Source organism: Gorilla gorilla, chromosome 5, assembly GCF_029281585.2.
Source record: "Gorilla gorilla gorilla isolate KB3781 chromosome 5, NHGRI_mGorGor1-v2.1_pri, whole genome shotgun sequence".
Taxonomy (NCBI): domain Eukaryota; kingdom Metazoa; phylum Chordata; class Mammalia; order Primates; family Hominidae; genus Gorilla; species Gorilla gorilla.
Window position 1 is genome coordinate 167815178 of NC_073229.2, and position 27181 is coordinate 167842358.

The 27181-nt window shown below is 38.4% G+C and overlaps 1 protein-coding gene across 6 annotated transcripts in view; it reads left to right on the top strand.

The window, feature by feature from the left end:
• PHACTR2 (phosphatase and actin regulator 2) overlaps positions 1-27181 on the top strand; it is a 292400-nt gene that overhangs the window by 128705 nt on the left and 136514 nt on the right. Inside the window, exon 1 of one of the 6 annotated variants that reach the window (XM_004044778.4) lies at positions 12481-12955. The exons of 4 other annotated variants lie outside the window; for them this stretch is intronic. In XM_004044778.4, coding sequence (XP_004044826.1) covers positions 12910-12955 — 46 coding nt within the window. In that variant the 5' untranslated portion in view covers positions 12481-12909. Of the gene's footprint in view, positions 1-12480; positions 12956-27181 lie in introns of those variants that run through there. One more of the 6 variants, XM_004044779.5, reaches the window with a different exon arrangement.

Sequence of the window (27181 nt, forward strand, 5' to 3'; positions counted from 1 at the left end):
GAAAAAATAGTTTTTCATTGACTTGGATTTATTATGATTCCTTAAAGTGGGATTTGCCTTTTCTGTCTACTGCTTTCTAAATTTTCTCTACATTTCTGCTGCTCAGTTTCACTAGGATGTGTTTAGGTATACATTGATTTGTTCTTTCGCTTGGCGACACATGGGATTGTTTTTATTCTGTATTTGGAAGTCTAGCAGACATCTCAAAACTGAACTTCTAATTTTCTATTCCAAATCCACTCCACTCACTGTTGTGCTAGTTTTAAGTAATGGCAATTTGATCTTTTCAGTTGCTCAGAAAAAAATTTTGAAGTCTTCCTTCCATCATCTTTTGTCTCCCACACCCCACATTCAATCCATAGGGAATATTGGTTCTGTTTTCAAAATGAACCCAGAATCCAGATGCATTTCATTACACCCACTGCTACCAACCTGGTCAAAGCCACTGTCATTTCTAGTCTGGATTATTCCTGTAGTCTCTCCTGGTCTCTTTGCTTCTAATGTTGTCTCCTCTGTTCTCTACTCAGAAGCCACAGTGATTTTTAAAACAAAAGCCAGATCATATTATTACTTTGTTCGAAACTGTCATTGCAACCTTATCACACTCGTAGTAAAAGCTAAAGTATTTTTTATTTTTTTTATTTTTTATTTTATTATACTTTAAGTTCTGGGATACATGTGCAGAATGTGCAGGTTTGTTACATAGGTATATACATGCCATGGTGGTTTGCTGCACCCATAAACCCGTCATCTACATTAGGTATTTATCCTAATGCTATCCCTCCCCTAGGCCCCCAACCCACCCCCCAACAGGCCCCAGTGTGTGATGTTCCTCTCTCTATGTCCATGTATTCTCATTGTTCAACTCCCACTTATGAGTGAGAACATGTGGTGTTTGGTTTTCCGTTCCTGTGTGAATTTGCTGAGGATGATGGTTTCCAGCTTCATCCATGTCCCTGGAAAGGACATGAACTAATCCTTTTTTATGGCTGCATAGTATTCCATGGTGTATATGTGCCACATCTTCTTTATCCAGTCTATCATTGATGTACATTTGGCTTGGTTCCAAGTCTTTGCTATTGCGAAGAGTGCTGCAGTAAACATAAGTGTGCATGTGTCTTTATAGCAGCATGATTTCTAGTCCTTTGGGTATATATCCAGTAATGGGATTACTGGGTCAGTTGGTATTTCTGGTTCTAGATCCTTGAGGAATCACCACAGTGTCTTCCACAATGTTTGAACTAATTTACATGCCCAACAACAGTGTAACAGCATTCCCATTTCTCCACATCCTCTCCAGCACTGGTTGTTTCCTGACTTTTTAATGATCGCCATTCTAACTGGCGTGAGATAGTTTCTCATTGTGGTTTTGATTTGCATTTCTTTAATGACCAGTGATGATGAGTTTTCTTTCATATGTTTGTTGGCCGCATAAATGTCTTCTTTTGAGAAATGTCTGTTCATATCCTTTGCCCACTTTTTGATGGGATCATTTGTTTTTTCTTGTAAATTTGTTTAAGATCTTTGTAGATTCTGGATGTTAGCCCTTTGTCAGATGGATAGATTGCAAAAGTTTTCTCCCCTTCTGTAGGTTGCCTGTTCACTCTGCTGAGAGTTTCTTTCGCTGTGCAGAAACTCTTTAGTTTAATTAGATCCCGTTTGTCAATTTTGGCTTTTGTTGCCATTGCTTTTGGTGTTTTAGTCATGAAGTCTTTGCCCATGCCTATGTCCTGAATGGTATTGCCTAGGTTTTCTTCTAGGGTTTTTATGGTGTTAGGTCTTACATTTAAGTCTTTAATCCATCTTGAGTTAATTTTTGTATGAAGTGTAAGGAAGGGGCCCAGTTTAAGTTTTCTCATTATGGCTAGCCAGTTTTCCCAACACCATTTATTAAGTAGGGAATCCTTTCTCCATTGCTTGTTTTTGTAAGATATGTCAGAGATCAGATAGTTGTAGATGTGTGGTATTATTTCTGAGGCCTCTGTTCTGTTCCATTGGTCTATATATCTGTTTTGGTACCAGTACCATGCTGTTTTGGTTACTGTAGCCTTGTAGTATAGTTTGAAGTCAGGTAGTGTGATGCCTCTAGCTTTGTTCTTTTTGCTTAGGATTGTCTTGGCTATACAAGTTCTTTTTTGGTTCCATATGAAATTTAAAGTATTTTTTAAAAAATTCTTTGAAGGAAGTCAGTGGTAGCTTGATGGGGATAGCATTGAATCTATAAATTACTTTGGACAATATGGCCATTTTTATAATATTGATTCTTCCTATCCGTAAGCATGGAATGCTTTTCCATTTGTTTGTGTCCTCTCTTATTTTCTTGAGCAGTGATTTGCAGTTCTCCTTGAAGAGGTCCTTCACATCCCTTGTAAGTTGGATTCCTAGGTATTTTATTCTCTTTGTAGCAATTGTGAATGGGAGTTCACTCATGATTTGGCTCTCTGTTTGTCTGTTACTGATATATAGGAATGCTTATGATTTTTGCACATTGATTTTATATCCTGAGACTTTGCTGAAGTTGCTTATCAGCTTAAGGAGATTTTGGGCTGAGACGATGGAGTTTTCTAAATATACAGTCAAATCATGTCATCTGCAAACAGAGACAATTTGACTTCCTGTCTTCCTATTTGAATACGCTTTATTTCTTTCTCTTGCCTTATTGCCCTGGCCAGAACTTCCAATACAATGTTGAATAGGAGTGGTGAGAGAGGGCATCCTTGTCTTGTGCCGGTTTTCAAAGGGAATGCTTCCAGATTTTTCTATTCAGTATGCTATTGGCTGTGGGTTTATCATAAATAGCTCTTATTATTTTGAGATACGTTTTATCAATACCTAGTTTATTTAGCATTTTTAGCATGAAGGGATGTTTTGTCAAAGGCCTTTTCTGCATCTATTGAGATAATCATATGTTTTTTGTCATTCGCTCTGTTTATGTGATGGATTACATTTATTGATTTGCGTATGTTGGACCAGCCTTGCATCCCACGGATGCAGCCTACTTGATCGTGGTGGATAAGATTTTTGATGTGCTGCTGGATTCGGTTTGCCAGTATTTATTGAGGATTTTTGCATCTATTTCATCAGGTCTATTGGCCTGAAATTTTCTTTTTTGTGTGTGTCTCTGCCAGGTTTTGGTATCAGGATGATGTTGGCCTCATAAAATGAGTTAGGGAGGAGTCCCTCTTTTTCTATTGTTTGGAATAATTTCATAAGGAATGGTACCAGCTCCTCTCTGTACCTCTGGTAGAATTTGGCTCTGAATCTGTCTGGTCCTGGGCTGTTTTTTGGTTGGTAGGCTATTAATTACTGCCTCAATTTCAGAACTTGTTATTGGTCTATTCAGGGATTCGACTTCTTCCTGGTTTAGTCTTGGGAGGATGTATGTGTATAGGAATTTATTTCTTCCAGATTTTCTAGTTTATTTGGATAGAGGTGTTTATAGTATTCTCTGATAGTAGTTCGTATTTCTGTAGGATCAGTGGTAATATCCCCTTTATCATTTTTTATCGTGTCTATTTGATTCTTCTCTCTTCTCTTCTTTATTAGTCTGGTAGTGGTCTATTTTGTTAATCTTTTCAAAAAACCAGCTCCTGGATTCATTTATTTTTCGAAGGGTTTTTCATTTCTCTTTCTCCTTCAGTTCTGCTCTGATCTTAGTTATTTCTTGTTTTCTGCTAGCTTTTGAATATGTTTGCTCTTGCTTCTCTAGTTCTTTTAATTGTGATGTTAGGGTGTCGATTTTAGATCTTTCCTGCTTTCTCCTGTAGGCATTTAGTGCTATAAATTTCCCTCTACACACTGCTTTAGCTGTGTCCCAGAGATTCTGGTGTGTTGTGTATTTTTTTCTCATTGGTTTCAAATAACTTATTTATTTCTGCCTTAATTTCGTTATGTACCCAGTAGTCATTCAGGAGCAGGTTGTTCAGTTTCCACGTAGTTGTGCAGTTTTGAGTAAGTTTCTTAATCCTGAGTTCTAATTTGATTGCACTGTGTTCTGAGAGACAGTTTGTTGTGATTTCTGTTCTTTTACATTTGCTGAGGAGTGTTTTACTTCCAATTATGTGGTCAATTTTAGAATAGGTGCAATGTGGTGCTGAGAAGAATGTATATTCTGCTGATTTGGGGTGTAGAGTTCTGCAGATATCTATTAGGTCTGCCTTGTCCAGAGCTGAGTTCAAGTCCTGAATATCCTTGTTAATATTCTGTCTCGTTGATCTGTCCAATATTGACAGTGGGGTGTTAAAGTCTCCCACTATTATTGCATGGGAGTCTAAGTCTCTTTGTAGGTCTCTAAGAACTTGCTTTATAAATCAGGGTGCTCCTGTATTTTGTGCATATATATTTAGGATAGTTAATTCTTCTTGTTGCATCAATCCCTTTACCATTATGTAATGGCCTTCTTTGTCTCTTTTTATCTTTGTTGGTTTAAAGTCTGTTTTATCAGAGACTAGGATTGCAACCCCTGCTTTTTTTTTTTCTTTCTTTCCATTTGCTTGGTAAATATTCCTCCATCCCTTTATTTTGAGCCTATGTGTATCTTTGCACACTGATGAGTCTTGGCTCTTTATCCAATTTGCCAATCTGTGTCTTTTAATTGGGGCATTTAGTCTGTTTACATTTAAGGTTAATATTGTTATGTGTGAATTTGATCCTGTCATTATGATGCTAGCTAGTTATATAGCCTGTTAGTTGATGCAGTTTGTTCATAGTGTTGATGGACTTTACAATTTGGTATGTTTTTGCAGTGGCTGGTACCAGTTTTTCCTTTCCATATTTAGTACTTCCTTCAGGAACTCTTGTAAGGCAGCCTGGTAGTGATATTTCTCAGCATTTGCTTGTCTGTAAAGGATTTTATTTCTCCTTTGCTTATGAAGCTTAGTTTGGTTGGATATGAAATTCTGGGTTGAAAATTCTTTTAAGAATGTTGAATATTGGCCCCCACTCTCCTCTGGCTTGTAGGGTTTATGCAGAGAGATCCGCTGTTAGTCTAATGGGCTTCTTTTTGTGGGTAACCCGACCTTTCTCTCTGGCTGCCCTTAACATTTTCCCTTCATTTCAATCCTAGTGAATCTGACAATTATGTGTCTTGGGGTTGCTCTTCTCGAGGAGTGTCTTTGTGGTGTTCTCTGTATTTCCCGAATTTGAATGTTGGCGTATCTTGTTAGGTTGGGAGAGTTCCCCTGGATAATATCCTGAAGAGTGTTTTCCAACTTGGTTTCACTCTCCCTGTCACTTTCAGGTAGACCATTCAAACGTAGGTTTGGTCTTTTCACATAGTCCCATATTTCTTGGAGGCTTTGTTCATTCCCTTTTATTCTTTTTTTTCTAATCTTGGTCTTCACGCTTTGTTTCATTATGTTGATCCTCAATCTCTGATATCCTTTCTTATGCCTGATCAATTTGACTATTGATACTTGTGTATCTTCATGAAGTTCTTATGCTGTGTTTTTCAGCTCCATCAGGTCATTTATGTTCTTCTCTAAACTGGTGATTCTAGTTAGCAATTCCTCTAACCTTTTTTCCAGGTTCTTAGCTTCCTTGCATTGGGTTAGAACATGCTCCTTTAGCTCAGAGGAGTTTATTACCCACCTTTTGAAGCCTACTTCTATCAATTCATCAAACTCATTCTCCATCCATTTTTGTTCCCTTGCTGGCGAGGAGTTGTAATTCTTTGGAGGAGAAGAAGGCCAAGGCCTTTTTTTTTTTGGAAATGGAGTCTCACTCTGTAGCCCAGGCTGGAGTACAGTGGCACGATCTCGACTCACTGCAACCTCCACCTCCCGGTTCCAGGTTCAAGCAATTCTCCTGCCTCAGCCTCCCGAGTAGCTGGGATTACAGGAATGCGCCACCATGCCCAGCTAATTTTTGTATTTTTAGTAGAGATGGGGTTCCACCACGTTGGTCAGGCTGGTCTTGAACTCCTGACATCGTGATCTGCCTGCCTCAGCCTCCCAAAGTGCTGAGATTACAGGTCTGAGCCACCACACCTGGCCCAAAGTCTTTATAGTTAACTGCAAGGTCCTGTGTGGTTATAATCTCCTTCTCCTCATCTTTACCTCTCTTATTCTATGTACTCCAACCACACCATTTCCCCTGGATTCCTCAAACATATGCCATGCTCCTGTCTTTATATTAACTGGTCTTTCTTCTTGGAACACCTCTCCCCCAGATAGCCATATGGTTAACTCCATTACCTCCTTTGTGTTTTTGCTTAAACATTATCTTCTCAGTGAGGACTACTGTGAACACCACATGCCAGTCCAATCTCTCTTACTCTTCTGAATTTCATAGCACTTTTCATCTTCTATATTGTTATAAAGTTTACTGATTTATTATGTTTACTGCTTATTTTCTGTCATTCCATTAGAATGGAAGCTCTATGAGTGCAGGTGTTTTTGTATTTTGTATAATTCTGTCTCCTAAGTACCTAGAACAAAGACTGGTAAAAAGGAGATGCATAATAAATATTTGTTGAGTGGTGAACCAATCAATGAGTTATTATTAATATAGAACTAGCATATATTAACACAATATAGACCCAAAGTCTTTTCATGGAGCAGGAATACAGTGAAATACAGTTACATCCCAAATGCCCATTAACTGGTAAATACATAAACAAACTTTTGTATAGCCATACAATGGAAGGCAACCTAGAACAAAAAGGAACAAAATACAGATACACAGAGCAACATGGATGAATATCAAAAACATATGAAACAAGCCAGATTAAAAAAAACTGTACATAATATTATTCCATTTGTAAGAAATTTTAGATAAATCAAAAGTATGGACATGGAAAGCAGGTTGGCAGTTCCCTAATGCCAGGGGTGGTACAGGGATGTGAAACAGGAATTAACTGCAAAAGGACACGATGGAGTACCTTAGGGTTCTGAAAGTTTTCTGACACTTGAGTGTGCTGTTGGTTGGACTACATGTTTATTAAAACTTATTGAACTGTTTGCTTTAAATGGGTACATTTTAGGGTCCATAACTTATTCTTCAAAAAGCTGCAAGCAAGCCTGGGCAATATAGTGAGACTCTATCTCTACAAAAAAAAAAATACAAATAATTAGCTGGGCATGGTGGCAGGCACCCATAGTCCCAGCTACTCGGGAGGCTGAGGTGGGAGGATTGCTTGAGCCCAGGAGTTCAAGGCTACAGTGAGCAATGATTATACCACTGCACTCCAGCCTGGGCCACAGAGCAAGACCCTGTCTCAAAAACAAAAAACAAACAAAAAAAGCTGCAAGCAATAAACAAACAAATACAGTTAATTCTGACCACATACTATTAGAATTTAATCTTTCTTTAATTCAGGAAGCACTTCACAATCTTGGGGTACCTTCAGAATGAATGAGCACCTCTGTATGGCAAAAATGTGGATTTAGTAATTTGCCAAAGTTCAGAGCCTTCTCTGTACTAACCTACTAGGCATCCCTAGCACTTGGAGGAACAAACTTCTTTTTTATTTTTATTTTTATTTATTTATTTCTTTTTGAGACAGAGTCTCACTCTGTTGCCCAGGCTGGAATGCAATGGCTCAACCTCAGCTCATTGCAACCTCCGCCTCCTGGGTTCAAGCGATTCTCCTGCCTCAGCCTCCCAAGTAGCTGAGATTACAGGAGCGCACCACCACGCCTGGCTAATTTTTGTATTTTTAGTACAGACAGGGTTTCACCATGTTGGCCAGGCTGGTCTCGAGCTCCTGACCTCAGGTGATCCGCCCACCTCGGCCTCCCAAAGTGCTGGGATTACAGGCGTGAGTCACCACTCCCAGCTGGAGGAACAAACTTCTCTTCCTCCACTGTTAGGATCATGTATTTGTAGGCTGCAACACCCACCCTCCACCGTACCCATACTATGACCTCCGCCACAGGAGAGTCCATACCTCACTTATCCTTATGCCCATGTGCTAGAGGTACCACGCCCATGGGAAGTCCTCAGTCAATTCTAGTTGAATGAGTAGATGATTATTTCAGAGAGGCATACAAAAGAGAATTTACAGTCACAGACAGACTTGATATTCTCTTGCTATGGAGTCAACATTCTATATTATTACCAAAATTTTACATGTATTCCCAGATTTTTTTTTGTCCATACTTGGAAGTTATCATTAAGGAGATAACATAAATGCTTATTTTTAATTTATCATCTATGTATTGAGTACCCTCTATTTGCCAGGCAAATTTTGTTAGTTTCTAGGGATGGATGTGATGGTTAACAAAACAAAGATTTGGGCCTTACTGGAAGCAATTATTTTGTGTAAATTGGGCAGTCATATAAAAGATGTCTTTAAGGACTGTTCTCTTTAGATTTTGGTCAATAAATTAAAGATTATTCATTTTATAGCAGTTTTTAGAGTTTTAATACTATGGATGAGTACTTTGTTTTGCTTATGAAATGAAGTAGAGCAAAATTACAGACGCTTTTCCTCCCAGGGTAGGGAGAATGTCTTTGGAAAAGGAAATTCCAGCACCACCCCTTGAGGTCTTTATTTTCCAGTATAAATCTTCCAACTGTGGGGCTCACTCACTAAGCAAGCACACGTGAGCCACACCCCGCCTCTGCAGAGACTCACGCAGGGTGAGGCAGAGGCAAGGTATTTTGTTAATCCTTTTAGCTTGAGCAAGCAGAAGAAGGAAAACTCAGGAAATAAATCACACGAAAATATGAGAACAATAGGAAAGAAAAGCCTGTCTTTCAGGTTTGTTTCCTGTTCTAATACTTGTGGAATGTGGTCTTCTACTGATGCTTAATATAACTAGAATATGCAAAGTTGTAATTCTTTCCTTAACAAAAGCTTTCCTTTGTCTGTTAGCATTATCCTGTTCAAACCAGCATCTCTCAGAATTGTTAAAATCTAAGATATAGTAGCCATTTAGTTGCAACTTTACCATAGAGTAACATTTTACAAAGTAAACATTAGTTACATATACAGAGTTTTCACTGAGTTTATAATATCTAGTAAAGCTCCCATTTGCTTTTTATATTTTTCTAAGTAAGCTGACTCCTACAAAATGTAGCCAAGTTTTGAAGACATACAAAGTTTTTAAAAACCAGAAGATCTTCTAGTAAAAACTACCCAAATAGTTAAAACAACTTTTGCATATCGTTTTTAGTATACTATTAGGAAAATGCTAAGTTTTCATTCATTTCCTTCCCATTAAGAAAGAATTTTTCTATGGCTACAATTCCCATTAGCCAAGGAAATGTCACTAATTCACAGGATGTCTATGGTCAAATCTAGAAATAAGGGTGTAAATTAATGTAATCTTCATCTGCTTGTATATGGCCACTATCAACCACTGTTGCCTCCCAGGTCACTGCTGTTCTGATCAACCATCTCATCTCTTGGGACTCTGCCTAACCCTTCCCTTCCATGATAATTCCTCCACCCCTAACATCTGGTGTCTCAAAATGAATCCTCACACAGCTGGCAGCATCTGGACAAGGCAGAGACCTCCAGGATTAGTACTCATGGCATTTGTGTTCTGAGGAAGGTTCCCTCTTCTTCCTGCTCCAGGCTAGATTTGGCTGCCTAGAAAAATCTGGCAGTAACCTAAGTTATAGGATTTGGTAGTGGTGACTGTAGTAATTGTAAACCATCTTCTCTAAAGGCACCAAGTTGTATGGCTGCCATTTGGACTTTGACCTAGAAAAGAACTTTCTCACAAATGGTCCAGATTGCCAATGTTTAGGCTTATGTCCGCTTTACCTTTTACCTAATAGATATAGTGGCTTCCATTCAGGAGGAGTGCAAGTGTCACTTTGGGTACCCCAGATGGGTGAGTCTAAGACTTCCCACATCAGACAAGCCAGTGAAGTCTGTGTTACAGGGTAGAATGCTTGAAAACCTGATAAGTACAACTTTGTGTCATAAAGGCACACTTGCTTTCAGAAGGGGAAATTCTATCTCACTAATTCACTTACTTTAATTTCTTTCTGGAAATAAATGAATAAATCACAGTAGTTCTTTCAGAGCTTGAAAAATATTTAGAGTGTTCCATGGAAAAAATCAGTAGATGCCATTAGTCTATATTTTTAGGAAGGCTAAATAGAAGCTATTCCTCAAACTCAGCCATGGTATGATATGATGCGGCGTTATTATAACAGAGAAAAGTAGCGGTGTGCTGAAGACAGTTCACACAGGCTGGTGGGCCAAATTGTTACATTTCAAGGAATTTTGCAAGCTGTTTGATATCAGTTTTGCTAGCTGGTTGAAGGCCTGTAGAATAGGTTATTGTAGGAGTATTTACATCACAGTAAACAAAGCAGTCTGAGGCCCCCTCCTGCCTCCTCACCCCCAGCCCAAACCAGTTAAGCATTTACCAGGATATCACTGGATAAGAGATTGGTTTAGAAAGAGAGAACAAAGGGTGGGACCAATGGGATAAATGCTGAAGAATTATAAATAGATTGCTTCCTCAGAGTTAGGTGTTGGGACTAATCTTGTTTAGCATTTTAAGAAATTCCCTAGAGAGAGGTAGTATACAGAGAAATGTCCATGCCTTTCAGATGACATTAAATGTTTCCAGAGTTAAACTATAAACCCATGGGATTAACAACCAGAACTCTTAGTAAAACTGTGTGAGTTCTAATAAGGCAAGAGTAAGGCAATTTGGGGGAAAATTATCTTAAAATTCTCTTGTTAAGTGATAATATCTAACCTTTGCGTTACAACCTAGAAATGAAATTTACAGATTTCTGTAGACGTTTTCTATGTTCATTAGTATAACTTGTTAGCTGTGATAAAAAGGCCACTTAAATGCCAAGTTCCATCAGAAGCTCTAGAAACCAAGACTGTCCCACTCTTAGAAAGAAAACTTAGTGCACACTTCCTGCAGTTTTGGTTGACATGCTTCAAGGATAATGTAATGGAACTGGAAGAGTTTCAGAGAAAATTGCATAACCTGGTTGGGGTATTATAGGAATCCCAGATGAGGCCGAAGATTATATTAACTAGCAAATCATGAAAGGTCTTGAATAAGGTAAATATAGCTGTATTAAGCAATTCCTGAAAATCTGGAACTGTAGTGCACCTCCTTGATCTTTGAAATAAGAATTTATAGAAGTAATAGAAATATGCTATTGTTTCTCAACGAAAAGAAGAAATGATAGCAACCTTAAAGTTTAACTTTTATCAGTATTTAGAAATTATTACAGTTACATATTTTGAATGTGCAAAATTTACTGTATATTTCCTCTGATCAGTGACCTCCCTTTATCAGAAAGACTGTCAAAAGGAAGAGTGAAACATTCTCCCTCTTAACTTACCTTTAACCACTTTTGTTTGTTTGTTTTTTTCTTACAGCAACTCAAAGCAAAGAGCTGGAGGAGCCAGCCATTATAATTGCTTACTCTCATCGCTTAGCGCCCCAGGTGGGATGTGTTTCCAAAACACATTTTTGTATTTATAAGGAAATGTAGTTAGGATTAATTTTATTGTCCTAATTAGAACTCACATTTTGGTTAAATCCTCAATTTCATTACAAAAAAAAAATCAGTGTTTCTTAAGAGTGAATTAGGCAAAGGGAAGAAGACAATGGATCACACTTTTCTAGGGAAAAGATCTTCCTCACAGTGGTGGGTGGGCTATTTGGGTGTGAAAAAAAATAGGGCAACTTAATTAACCATGACAAAACAGACAAGTAAGTGCCTTTCAAAAAAAATCAAACAAGGCCCTGCACGATCTTAATAATAAAAATTTTAGAAAAAAATGATCTTCATGTTAGTTCAGAGTTGATTGTCTAGGATAAATTAAAAAATGAAAGCTGTGGTAAATGACCTAAATATATTGCACTTTCTGATATTTTTTACATTTTAATGAAATATCTGCCTTCAGCAAAGTGCACACATCATTACAGACATCTCAATGAATTTTCATAAAATGAACACATCCAGTAACCACCATCCAATCTAATGCACCATATATAGATGTTCCATATACTGTATATATATATACACACATTATATATATATAGCATGAAGATTACTTATACTAATTAATCATTAACTGTAAATATGAAGAATATTTATTTGTATTCATATTTTTAAGAAGATTGAGATTTAACAGGATATGATAGAAGGGTTTAATTCACCTTTCAAGTTTGTTATAGTTTTTTTTCCCCTTTTGCGTATTTTAATCACTTTATTTCACAGTAATTCTTTTGAAATAAAGGAGAGGTCAGCACTCCAGAGTTTTAGGTGGGGGACAGCAAAGAGTATATTTTGTTGATCTCACACGTAGACCTATCATTTAGATTTGTTGTCAAGCCTGATTGAGGCCATTAGTGCTGTTTTTAAAAAATTATATTTGTTAAAAGGAAGATAATTTTTAAAACGAGAAAAAAATGGGCACAAGACATGAGAGTGCCACAATACTGCAAATAGAATGTAAGGAAGGAAATAACTTTTAAGAAACAAATTTTGTTAAATTAAGTACCGTGACTAAATACTTTAATTCCTTTTCTTGTAGCCCGTAAGGATCATTTGACTTTGAACCTTTTAAGTCAAAGAGGAGTAGTCTGAAAGCCTGAACTCCCTACCACCCTGAGGGGGTGCGGGTGCGGCGGGGCCGGCTGGGGGCTTCCCCCACCCCCTGCTCCTGCGCCCTCCCCCCGCTTCCCCCTCCTCCCCTCCCTATCGCCCTCACCCCCCTTCTTCCCCCGTGACCCCTGACCCCAGCTAATCTGCATAGAGGAATGACAGGCATCCGCTGGGCAGGATCCGCCGCGCCGGCTGCGGCCGGCCGGGCTGGGAGACCCGCGCGGGGTAGAAGGTGAGGGGACCCGGCGGGCCGCTCGGCACAGGCCGGGACATGAACGCTTGGAAGTCTGGCTGGGAGCGGACCCATGATCGAAGGACCAAAGGAGCCGCGTGATCGCTGGACCTGGCCCTGCGACCCCAGTCATGGGCCAGACCTCGGTGTCCACGCTGTCCCCGCAGCCCGGCAGCGGTGAGTCCGGGGCGCACGCGATGCGCTCCCGCCGCGCGGGCGCGGGGCTGGCGGCGGGGCCGGCGGCGGGGCCCCGGGGCAGGCAGGGCTAGTCGTCTGGTCGGGTTCCGCTCGGACCCGCCAAGTCCCTCGGAGAAACCCCAGAGGTAGCGCTCGCCAAACTCTTTGTCGTGAAAGAGGAATGCCTTTTGGGATCCAGCCGATTTTACCTTAAAGGCACAGGCTCCATTTTTCTGTGCGCGATGCCTCGCTGTGGTTTTTTATCCAAATTATTTAGGAGCCAGAAACTTACGGGAAACGCCATTTGCGTATTACAGTGTTTTTAAAAACGCGAAACTTAGAGAGCAAGAGAAACATGCCAACAGGTTTTTCTGTATTTACGCTTGGCTTCCGAACAGACTAGGACTGAATGCTTTCAAGCTTGTCAACTGATTTATGGTTTGTTATTCGGAGTAGAAGCGCTGATCGCCTTATCCTGGCAGACGCTGAATACTTAATAACTAGCCCCGAAATGCGTAATTGTTTCAAATGAGACTTGTTTTGTTTATAGTAGATACAGCAGCTATAACATTTAGGGAAACATATCTCATGAACCTAGTTCTCCAGGACTAAAGTTAGTTTTATGGAGACGTGTGTAACGTGTCTGAGTTCTAATGCTCTGTTTTAAAAGTTTCTTTTTTTGCATTTTCTTAAACAAAAAGAGGGAAGGAAGGTACGTCTGGCATTTCCCCGACAGTGTAGGGATGAAAAAAAAACAAACTGGTGGTGTTACTTGTGATTGGATAAGGAAATAAATTTAAAAGGTACTATTTTGATATTTTTCCATCAACGATTAAAAATAAATAAAACTCGAAGGGACCGTTTATGTTACTCATTGAGATATTTGATACACTTTTTAAATTGTGCAAACATCAACAGGATCTTGCTGAAAGGAAATGACAGGGTACAGAGGAAGGTTTTTTAATCTGCCTCAGGATGTCTAGCTAGATAGCATTCTGTCATTCCAACCCCCCACCCCACTTTATACCCAGTGGGTTTCTTTAGGTAGCACAGCTTCACTCGCTGAGATACCACAAGCTTTGCTGAGGTTTCTGTTAATACCACAGAAGACCCTTCTGCAAAGAAGAGACATCAGAATCAGAATATACCTTCTTTACCATTAATGACATGGCTACAGCTCTGAAATCAAAGACTTCATGTTGACAGCTTTTTGAGAGATTTTTGCGGGGAGGGGTTGAGTAGGATTTTAAATTTAGTAAACTATTTTGTGCAAATAAGACTTGGTTTCCTTTGTCTTACCTTAAAGTGGTGTGAGACTTCTTTTTATTTCAAGGAAGGGTTATATTTTTAAATTTGTGCACCGGCGAAGATAGAATTAAATCGGTACTCCAATACAAGAGTATACAGAAAGTATTGTCCTGAATTTAGTGATTTTATCACAAAATATTATTCGAGTGAATATTAGAAAAGCAAATTTTGCCTTAATAAAAATCAAGGAATATTATATAAATGATGTCTAAGAAGCAAATAAAATCCTAAAGTGAGACTCCCTACGTCTTAGTACAGCAAAAAAAACCCGGATTGCTATAATTCCAAATAAAATGACTGATTATAATGAGAAACTGTAATCTACTTAAGTAAAAAGTGTTTTAAACAAAAATTTATGCTTGATGATAAAAGATAATTCAGAGAAATATCTCACGGAACGGTGTTATACTTAAATTGCAGGTCCTCAGTTTTGTGGATTAAAAGTTTGTATGAATTGAAATGACCAATCCATACATCATAAATACAGGGTTTTTTATTTTTCAGTTAAGGAATGACAGTGGTTATGACTTAAGTTGTGGTATTGTAAAAGAACAGTTTTCCCGTGGCATCCAGTGTCTCTAAATCCATTAGAGCTACCCTGTTTCCCTGAAGGTTTGCCATCAGATTCCAAATGAAAACCAAAAAAAAAAAATTCAAATTAAATAACGTTTGCTGAGTTTTATATTCATGTCTGTATTTTTCTGAGTCTGAGACTGTCAAACTCTCTCCTATTCCAGGTATTTTGTTCACTCCTTGTTAACTGTTTAACTCTGGCTTTACAGATGGTGTGAAGATCCTTGTTCTGTTTGATCTTAGCCATTGACTAGTTGTTTAAGTCTGGAGCAGCTGCTTAGGATTACAGTATTAAAGATGATTCTCATCTTAAATGCTTAGTGGGCGAAAATCTGTTTAAGTCAAAGGAATCAATAGCACAGAGTTTAATTATTCATACTTATCGCTCAATTTGGCCTTTTGTAAAAATCTTCATTATAGGCTAGAAGTTAGCTTGCTTTCCCCGTTTTGACTTTAGGCTCTCTAGAGCCTTTCAGTTTAGGTTGCACCTAATTCTCTGGGTTCTAGGAAGACCATTAATAATTTTTTCTGAAAATATGCAGTTAGATCCATTATTTTAAAAAAACAGCTGTATTGATGTATAATTCACATACTATAAAATTCACCCATGGAAAGTGTACAGTTCATTGTTTTTCAGTGTGTTCACAGTGTTGTGTGACCCTCAATCTCTATTTCCACCCTATTCAACCAGTGGGCTCTACCTTAATGAAACACTAATCAACTTTTCTGTCTCTATAGATTTGCTTATTGAGAACATTTCATGTCAATGGAATCATAATGTGTCATTTTGTGACTGGCTTCTTTCAGTTAGCATAATGTTTTCAAGGGTCATCCATGTTGTAGCATGTATCAGTTGTTCATTTCTTTTTATTGCCAAATAATATTCTACTGTATGAATATGCCACATTTTATTTATCCATTTATCAGTTGATGGACATTTGGGTTATTTCTGCTTTGGGCTATTTATGAATAATGCTGCTCTGAACTTAATGTACAAGTTGTTGTGAAGATATGTTTTCATTTCTCAGGTATATATTTAGTAGTGGAATTGCTAGATTATATGGTAGGTAGTTCTATGTTTAACCTTTTATGGTGTTGCCAAACAGTTTCCAAAGAAGTTAGACCATTTTATATTCCCACCAGCAGTGTATGAAAGTTACAGTTTCTCCACATCCTTACCAACATTTGTTACTGTCTTTTTGATTATAGCCATCTTAGTAGGTGTGAAGTTATATCTCATGGTTTTGATTTCCTTTTCCCTAATTACTAATGACCTTGAGCATCTTTTCATGTGCTATTGGCCATTTGCATATCTTCTTTGGAAAAAATGTCTTCAGATCCTTTGCCTAATTTTAGTTGGATAATTTGACTTCTGTTGGAGTTTTAGTTCTTTGTATACTAGATCCAAATCCCTTGTCAGGTACATGATTTGCAAATATTTTCTGCCATTCTCTGGGTTGTCTTTTCATCTTGATAGAGTGATTTGCAGCTCAGATTTTTAAAGTTTTGATGATGAGCAGTTTATCAATTTTTTCTTTTGTTGTTTGTGTTTTTGGTATCACATCTGAGAACTACAGCCTAACCAAGGCAAGAAGACTTACACCTGTGTTTTCTTCCAAGCGTTTTATAATTTTGGCTGTTACATTTAGGTCAGTAATACATTTTGAGTTAATTTTTATGTATGGCGTCATATAGGGTTTCATTCTTTTACATGTGAATATCCAATTGTTCCAGCACCATTTGTTGAAATGACCTTTCTTTCCCCATTGAATGGTGTTCCACTGTTGTCAAAAATTGATTGACTGTATACGTAAGGGTTTACTTCTGGATTCTCAATTCTACTCCATTGTCTCTTCTTATGCCAGTTACCACAATGTCTAGATTACTGTAGCTTTGTAGCAAATTTTGAAACCTAGAAGTATGAGTTTTCCAATTTTGTTCCTTTAAAAGTTTCTACTGGTTATTCTGGTTCCCTTACATTTTCATATGAATTTTGCAATCAACCTGTCAATTTCTGCAAAAAAGCCAATCAGAGTTTTGATAGCAATGATATTGAACTTGTAGATCAATTTGGGTAGTATTGCTATCTTAACAATATGAAGTCTTCTAATCCATGAATATAGATGCCTTTCCATTTCTTTATATCTTCTTTCTTTTCACCATGTTTTGTAGTTTTCAGTGTAGTGCAGTGGTGCGATCATGGCTTATTCACTGCAGCCTCAACCTTCTGGGCTCAAGCGATTCTCCAACCTCAGCCTCCTGAACCGCTGGGACCACTGGTGCCCACCACCATGTCCAGCTACTTTGTATTGTTGGTAGAGATGGGGTTTTCTGTGTTGCCCAGGCTGGTCTCAAATTCCAGATCTCAAGAGATCCACCCACCTGGGCCTTCCAATATTGCAGGGATTATAGGCATGAGCCACCGTGCCTGGCCTGAACTCATTTTTTAGTCCTAGTAGTTTTTCAATGGATTCCTTATGATTTTCTATATACATGATCATACTATATACAAGATCTATTTACATGTGCAAAGAAAAAACATTTTAATTCCTCCTTTTAGAGTTGAATGCCTTTTATTTTATTTTTTTCTTATTTAATAGTTCTGGCTAGAACCTTTAGTCCAATGTTAAGTAGAAGTGGCAGTTATGAGCATTTTTGTCTTGTTCCTGATCTAACAAAAAAAAGTTTGGTTTTTTTTTGTTTTTTTTTTTTACCATTAACTGTGCTATTAGCTATGGGTTTCTTCATAGGTTCACTTTGTCAAAAAGTTATCTGCTATTCCTACTTTGTCAGTGTTTTTATCATGAAAGATTGTTCAATTTTGTCAAAGGTTTTTCCTGCCTCTATTGAGGTGATCATATGGTTTTTGTCCTTTATCCTATTCATTTGTCATGTTACGTTAATTGATTTTTGGTTGTTAAACCAACCTTGCATTCCTAGGATAAATCCCACTTGGGTAATGTGTATAATCCCTTTTGTATGTTGCTGGGTTAGGTTTACAAGTATTTTACTGAGAATTGGATCCATTATTTCTAAGTACAGGCTAAAACGATATGCCCTCAAATAGGATGGTTTCGGTACCCTCTGGCATCATGCCCTAGGAGGATTGAGACTTCTAGTATTTCATTGTGAAGTGTAGAGCATGGTAGATTGGATACAATACATTTTTGATGAATATATGAATGAGTCAACAAATAGTCTCAGTAAGCAACCTGACTGCTTTAAACCAATGATTATATGAATGAGAGGTATGTATTATTTATATTCTTTTTTTAGTCCAAGAATTACATTACTCTGGCTCTATTGTCTGAAGGGTGGTATATGAATCTAGTAATTATTTCTTCTAGTTTTTTCCAACCCCACCCCATTTTCACGGTGCCACAGACCAGCACTTGGCTGCTTCTCCTCAATCCTTGGGTTGAAAGGGCAGACAATGCCACTGTCCCCATTTTTAAGAGACAAGAGAACAAGTAAATAAAGTGTGCAGGATCACACCTATGTTGTGATAGAACCTGTATTCATCTGCGTCTCTGGGTTTCCAAGTTTTGTTCAGGGCCCTGTATTTGTCTTGTCCGGAATATTTATCCATTTCCTTGTAAACCAGGCACAGGAAGAGGTCCTAAAGGCAAAAGCTGATGGAGTTTGTTTTCTTTATTCCGTAATATATACATGGTAGGAAGTCAAACATTACAAGATGGTTTGGGATAAAAATGAATTTACTCCCTCCCGGAATCCTCCAGTCCCACTCTTCATCTATAACCCAGCATGAACATTTTTTTTCATTCCACACAGTTTTCATTCATAGATATATCTTTATCAGTAGTCAAACAAGACATACTATACTTAGTGCTCTATACTTTGAATTTTTCGTGTAATATAACTTGAAAATACTTCCAACTTGTTCTCTTTAATTCTATAAATGAACACTATTATAGTATGTGGATATATGAAAACTTCCTTTAAAAGAATCCTGTTGTATTTTAATATTGTTCCTGGGTTCTTTGCATATGTATATGCTCTTATGAACAATACTGAAATGAACATCCGTATCTATGACCTCTCTCTGCACTCCAGGCTCAAATATGCAACTCCCTATTTGACAGGTCTGCTTGAAAACTTGCTGGGCATCCCAGAGGTAACGTGGATCTAATGGAAGGTTTGGTTTTGTCCTCCAAGCCAGTTCTTTCCTTGACTTTCTACATTTCACCAAATGACACCCCAACCACTCACTTATTCTAGCCCAAAATCTAGGAGTTATTCTTAGGTTTTCCTTTCCCCCTCCACATGGATCCATCAGCAGCTCTTGTCCTTTTTTCTTCCCAAATATATCTCAAGTCCATGCTCTTCCGTCTGTCCCTACTGCCACTGTCCAAGCTCTGAGGCCATCCATTACATGGACAACTGTAAACTATATGTCCTAATGTCATATTAGCAGTAGAGTTGCTAGGTCAAAAGATTTGTGTGTTTTATTTTGATAGACTTTGCTACATTATTCTCAAAGAGGCTTTCTCAGTGTTATCTGCTTATTATATGAGAATTTCTGTTTCTGTACTCTGTCACCACCACTGCATATCAGGGTCACTCTTAGCCCATAGCCTTGTGAGAATTAGAAGTCACTTCCTCTGGGTGAGGCAGCTAGCTCCACAGCACAGACTTAACAAGTGGAACTTTAGCATGTATTTAATTCCCACTCATTCTCTTACCTATGTGTCCTTCTGCAGTCAACACTCTACACAACTGTACATGACCACAATGCTGTGCATAAATAATTTTTTAGACTCTTTGTAAATCTATATGTAAAAAATGGCATCTTATTTTGATTATGAGTGATGTAGGACATTTATATTTCTTTTTCTTTGAATTGCCTATTTATAGACTTTCCTTATTTTTATGGTTTCTTACAAATTTGTATATTCAGGAGATTAACCTAATGTCTATCATATATTTCAACATTAAAAATTTTTTTCTTGTACCTTAAGTTTGTTTATAGTACTTTTTTATAGAAAACTTTAAATTTTTAAGTCAAATTGATTAGTCGTTTTCTTTCTTACAGACTAGGGCTATTTCAAAAATGCTTTCCTCTGCTATTTTTCTCATGTTTTGAATATTTGATCTCTGTAATTTATTCTGGCTTAAGATGAATAGATTTAATAATATAAAATTTTTAAACTTTTACATGGCCAAAAAAAATTAACATCAGAAAGTTGAAAAGGAAAATCATAAAGTTGAAAGAAATAGTTAATTATATATGGAAAATAATAGTTAATATCATTAATGTAGTAAGACCTCTTAAAAGTCAGTAACAAAAAGATAAGCAACCACATAGGAAAACAAGTAAACAACATGAACAGGCATTTTCCAAAATACCTAATGGTTACAATTGTGAACTCACTATGGGCCAGGAACTACTCTAAGTGCTTTACTTGAATTAACTTTTTAAAACTTATGACGTTCATCCAGGGTAACTAATATTAATATCCCCATTTTATAAATGAGGAAAACCAAAGTACGAGAGCTAAGAAACTTGCCTATGTTACTTGACCAAAGAAGAACATAAGTGATCACTTGGTAAATGAAATAAGGTTTAAGCAATTAAATGAAAAAAAAAAAAAAAAAGGGATGCAACTGATCACCTGTGAGTTTAGCAAAGATTAAAATGAGTAATTCCCAAAAGACAATTGTTTTGTGGTAATTTAAATTGGTACAACTTATCAGAAAAGCAGTTTGGCAATATATATTAAGTCATAAAATGTGCACTTAGGCCGGGCGTGGTGGCTCACACCTGTAATCCCAGCACTTTGGGAAGCCAAGGCAGGTGGATCACCTGGGGTCAGGAGTTTGAGACTAGTCTGAACAAAATGGTGAAACCCCGTCTCTATTCAAAATATAGAAATTAGCCAGGTGTGGTGGCGGGCGCCTGTAATCTCAGCTACTTGAGAGGCTGAGACAGGAGAATTGCTAGAACTCGGGAGGTGGAGGTTGTAGTGAGCCAAGATTGCACCATTGTACTCCAGCCTGGACGACAGAGTGAGATTCTGTCTCAAAAAAAAAAAAAAAAAAAAAAAAGTGCACTTAGACTGCACTTAGACCCAGTAGTTCTGCTTATAGAAGTATATTGTAAAAGAAATAATTAATTGCTCATAAAAACAATTTTTACAAAAGCCAAAAATTGGAATTAACTTAGTAGTCAAGCATCAAGAGACTTGTTGAATTGATTGAGATACAGACATGTGATAGAATAAGCCATTTAAAAATGAAGTAAAAATATTTTTAAAAGGCGATTTTTATGATAAATAACATCAACATGTGAAAAGGCAGGTTATGAAGTAATATGATTCCATTTTTAAAATATGTAAAGAAAAATTTATATGTACACACACATAGAGGAGAGGAACTTCATTCTTTTTTTTTTTTTTTTTTTTTTGAGACAGAGTCTCGCTCTTTTACCTAGACTGGAGTGCAGTGGCACGATTTCGGCTCACTGCAACCTCCAGTTTCCGGTTTCAAGCGATTCTCCTGCCTCAGCCTCCCGGGTAGCTGGAATTACAGGCGTGAGCCACCATGCCCAGCTAATTTTTGTATTTCAATAGAGATGAGATTTCATCATGTTGGCCAGGCTCGTCTCGAACTCCTGACCTCGTGATCCACCTGCCTCGGCCTCCCAAAGTGCTGGGATTACCGGCGTGAGCCACTGCGCCCACCCAGGAACTTCATTGTTGAAGAGTTAGTGTGACAGTCATGGCTTTCCCCTGCTTTGGACATGATCAAACCCAAGGTTTCCATATCCACTGTCCACCTGGACCTCGACCGTAATTAAAGTCATGAGCTCACCTGCAACTGTACTAGCTTTTCTCCAGCTGCGTGGATTCTGAGCTTTAAGCTCAGTGGCTGATTTTCAGCTACTTTTTTTTCCTTTGTCAGTGATGAAAATGAAAACATTGGTCCCAATATAGCCACCTTCTTTTTAGGTTTAATTGTTTTTTTAGTCTGTTCGATAATAATGTGAATGTCACTTACTTTGCGAGAAAGAATGTGAGCAAAATTTCAACATCACCTACTTCTCTTTGGTCCATAGCTCATCAGATTTGGTCAGTGACTAATATCCCAAATATTTTAATTTTATTTTTAGCAGTCTGAAATAGAAAATAATAAATTTATTTTATTTTTAGCAGTCTGAAAACATAATGACTAATGAGCAAGTCACACATCACCTCTTACCTTCTTAATGCAGTGGGGAAGGAAACAAGAATTGTAAGAATTGGTCTTACAGTTAAGCCTATTTAATTTGAATAGAGGGAAAATTCCAACATCTTTTCTTTGGGGACTTTACTGTAGCAGGTTAACTGCTAGTCTCTATTCTTGGGAGAAAATATTAATATTTAGTGAAGACTCAACTGATGCAAAAGTGATATTAAGGATAGAAATAGTCTTAAGAAAATAAACACTTCTTGTTTCCTCCCCACAAAAGCAGGGGAACAAAAACCAAAACTACAGAAATGCGGAAAGGAATGGGCAAATCACATTACTTGCTAAAAGGTCGGTCTAACCATTATCATTTATATTTATAAACCATCCCTCCATTTATTTTCATTTCAAGGGGCTGGATGTTTTTATTCACATCAACCTTCTGGCAAGTAAAACACTGTAGCCCTTACCACTAAGGAAATTTGGCTGCCAAGGAAGGACTGAAGTGCTATTTTGCTTAAGAATATCCTGGAAAGCTGTGCTGGTATGTGCTTGGCAGGTATAGTCCTACAAATCAGCCTGTTTTATGAGGGGATATTAAGAAGGAGAAGAGTGGCACCTTCATGCAGCAAACAGTTCCTAAATTAAAGTTATTATGTGTAAGGTGTTATGCTAAGCAAGGTGGGAAGTTTCAAAGATAAATCCTACACAGACCCTGCCCACAAAGCGTCCAGTCTAGAAGATGCTTAGTGAAAATGTGCAGAAATGAGAGTGGAAGGGAAGGGATACGTAGAGAATTGTAGGACTAGATCAGGAGGCAAAACACATAATGGGGACAAGAATTCAGGCTCTGAAAAGGAAAGGGGTGGAAGGCAATACTGAAAGCCACAGGCAATGGGAACCACTGACGCTTTTTTTTTTTTAAATCAAACCAGAGAAATGATTATTGCTTTGCCTTCGGAGATGAGTTGGCCTGCCGCATGCAGTATAGATTTCATGGGGAGAGACTGAAAGTGGGACCAAGAAGTAGGCTGGAATAATCCAGCAAGGTGAAGTGGATGCCTGATCTGGGGTGAGGGGTGGGTAGAGAAATGGGAGTAGGGTCTCACCCAACTCTCAACTCCCAGAGTTACTCAGTTTGTGTCTGCAACTCTGACCTTTCTCTGCACTGCAGGCTCAAATGTGCAACTCCCTATTTGACAGGTCTGCTTGAAAACTTGCTGGGCATCCCAGAGGTAGCATAGGTCTATACAGAAGGTTTGATTTTGTCCTCCAAGCCAGTTCTTTCCTTGACTTTCTACATTTCACCAAATGATACCCCAACCACTCACTTATTCTAGCCCAAGATCTAGGAGTTATTCTTAGGTTTTCCTTTCCCCCTCCATATGGATCCATCAGCAGGTCTTGTCCTTTTCTCTTCCCAAATATATCTCAAGTCTATGCTCTTCCGTCTGTCCCTACTGCCACCGTCCAAGCTCTGGGGCCATCCATTACATGGACAACTGCAGTAGGTTCCAGCTGCTCTCCTGCTTCTGTTCCCACCCTTCTGCAATTCATTTTCCACAGAACAGCTAAAGTAATTTCTTAAAGCATAAATCATGTCACTCACTCACTCAAAACCTTCCTGTCCTCCCACTGCACTTGGAATGAAATCCAGATTGCATAGTATGGCCCTCGAGGCTCTACATGAGCCTATATGATCCCTGCCCACCTCTCTGACCTCATCTTCCATCACTTTCTCTGGTCCCCTCACTGCCTTTTTCAGTCCTCAAACAAGCCTGGATCAGTCCCACCCATGGACCTTGGCCGTTGCTGCTCCCTGTTTGAGACACTCTTCCCTTCGCTCTTCGCCAAGCTGACTCCTTGTTTCGGCTGCATCCTTGTGCTTCATAGAGACCTTCCCTGCCTACCCCTCTCGAGAATAACCCACCCAGGTCCCACCCACAGCTCTCTGTGCCTTCACTGCACTTAGCACTCAGATGATCTTGTTTGTTTGTTTTATTCATTGTCTCTCTTTTCTAGAACATAAGCTCCATGATCTAAAAGACATTATCTGTCTTGTTCACCAATGTCTCTTCTTATTCCTAGGTATATGCCTGACACCAAAACTATTTGTCAAATAAATGAATAGCTCTGTTTGGCCAGGTCATATGTTAGTAGAGTAGTAGGAACTGAGTAGAAAGTTCAGGGGCGTCTAAGAAATGTGGAGTTGTTTAAACTGATTCTTTAATTCTCCAGTCTCTAAATAGCATGCTCTTTGCTACCTATTGATTGATTTTTCAGCATGACACATTATCTACTGAGCTCACAGTATGGAAACCGAACACGTAGTTCTCTTTTTTACCCTGCCCCAACCCCTGCCTCTCCCCATTTCAGAATCATACATTTCCTATTATTTCCCATTTTCCCATTTTCTCATCTTCTCAACAGTCTTTTTTTTTTTTTTTTTTTTTTTTTTTTTTGAGATGGAGTGTTGCTCTGTTGCCCAGGCTGGAGTGCAGTGGCCTGATTTCAGCTCACTGCAACCTCCGGCTCCTGGGTTCAAGTGATTCTCCTGCCTCAGCCTCCCGATTAGCTGGGATTACAGGCACCTGCCACCACGCCCGGCTAATTTTTGTATTTTTAGTAGCGACAGGGTTTCGCCAGGCTGGTCTTGCAATCTGGTCTTGAACTTCTGACCTCAGGTGATACACCCACCTCAGCTCCCAAAATGCTGGGATTACCCGTGTGAGCCACTGTGCCCAGCCCCAACATTCTTATATTGTGTTTTTGATTTTATCAGTCATCCATATAATAGCAGAAATGCCAATGATAGCTAAGGCTTGTGGTAAACCACGATTTCTTTTTCTCTCCTACATACCTTTTGTTTTTCCTACTGGTGTTTTTGTTAGCTTGCTAAGTGTCCTACATACCATCCCCACACTTTCTCTTGTTATGTATTTAACGAATCGCTTCTCAATATGTTCAAACACTCGAGTTATTCTTACAGGTTCATCTTTAAGAGCTTCATACATAGCCTTTGTCCTCTTCCCATGTGGACTGGATTTTCTCTGAGCCCACTGTCCAGCTGTTGTCTTGGGATCTCTCTTCATCACACCAGGGGGATTCCTTCCACTTTCCTCTTGCGTTGAATCTCCAGATTGCTGGATCCCATGCCCTTTTTTTTTTTTTTTCTGGGTCTATTTCCTTATTTTGGCAGAGCACACAGGGTGCTTCTTGAGAAAAGCTCACGGGGTGTATGGTTTTTGAGTCTTTGTATTAGAACATGGCTTTATTCTGGCTTCATGCTTGGTCGAGAGCTTGGCTGGGACATAAGGTAGCAAAGCAGACTTGCTGCAGTATGCACAAACACCGCCATCCCTCCCAATTAATCAGGATGAACATTTTCCTTTTATCTGGAAGACTTAGTTTTTCTCTTTAGCAGATAGCTTTTAACTGATTTCAAAAGACTTTCTTGGGTGATGGTCACACAAGATCTCAACTTTGATCTGGCTTGTTGCAATGGTCTAAAAAATATTTTATGGATGTTTAAAAGTTTTGTGGTACATAGACTAATTTAAAAATGTGTTTACTGTGATAATAATGTGCTGGCATTTTTTAAGAAGACTCACATTTAAGATCTACATTGAATAATTGTGGTATTCCTGTATTTTTCTGTGTTTTTATTTTAGGGATGCGTCATCTTTATGGGATGCTCGTTCTGATAGGATCCTGGGGGTATTACAAACTACCATTGATATTTCACAAAAGTGCCCAATTGTGAAACTCACCTAGTGTGCAAAATACTGATTGCTGGGTCCCATATTATAGGTCAGCAAAATCAAAAGTCTTTTGGAGAGGGGTCTCAGAGTCTGTTTTCAACAAACATTCCAGAGGATTCCTAAGGTGAGAAACAGCTTCTGGAAAGCAAATTATAGGTTAGTGGTACTGTACAGATGCTCCTCAGCTTATGATGGGATTACATCTTGATAAGCCCATCATAAAGTAAACAAAAATAGTAAGTCAAACCATGGTAAGTCAGGGACCTTCTGTATTTAAATAAAAAAAAAATTCTCATTTGAATCTTTATGTGTGTCTTTCTCTTTACTTGAGGCAAAAGTTACAAAATATCCAGTTCAGAGACTCAGATGTTCTGTACACAAATGCCGGGATGAATTGGGTCATTCATATTTACTGTTCATGAGCAAATATTCCTATTGTCAAGTAGAATGTTGAGATTCTGATGGAATATTATTGCCAGAAACCTGTTTGCTTTTATGTACATTTTGTTAATATTATAAGCAGCAAAATAGTGCATTTCCCACAACAACTAGGTTTGAAGTAAATATATAGTTACATTCGAAGGCAAGGAAGTTATCAGCAGAATGCCAGTTACTGTTTAGGAAAAGGCCACAGAATTTCAACTCGTTGCCTTTTCAAGAAGATTCCTGTGAACTTCGTCTGGGGTTGCTGCATGCTAATTACTTAACCCAAAACCAAAGTCAAAGAACAGGGCACTAGATGAAAATAGCTGTTTAATAATGAGAAGGAAGAACTATAAGAAAGATTTTTGTAAAATACATTTCTGAAAAGGAGGCTGAGCCCTTTTCCCTTTTAGAACTGTAGGCGACAAATTCTGAAAATTCCCAAAGGAAGCAATCATTTATTTAAGACTTCTGTTCATGCATTCTGTTTTGGATAATGTTTGGCTTTTTATTTTCGCCTCTGTTTGTACTTCAGGCATCCTTTCCTTTCAGTTGTGTCCCTATTTGCAGCCCATTGCCCACTGTGAAGTAAATTCCATTCAATCTTAATTGGGGTCTCTTAAAAGCTTTTTCTAAAGAATTTTTCAGCCTCCCTGTGGAAGGCCACTGTTTGTTGCCTAAGGTGTTTCAGGGTGTGCTGAACATTCCCTCTGACCTTCCTTCTTGTATAAAGATGTTTCTGACAACAGCTGGGTGGCTCACAGGACTGGGAAGGGCAGTCTAAAAGGATGATTCAGGATTGCACTGATCAATTTCATCTATTATAAAGGGATTTTGTGTTTTTCAAAATTTCTTCTGCATCTGTAAAGTTAGCTTGTGTTGACCTGCCAACCTGTTTATGAAAGAGCCGGGTGAGAATGGAAACTTGGAATAAACCAGAACAAGTTAACTGAGCTCATGCTGTGGGTTCCTGTTG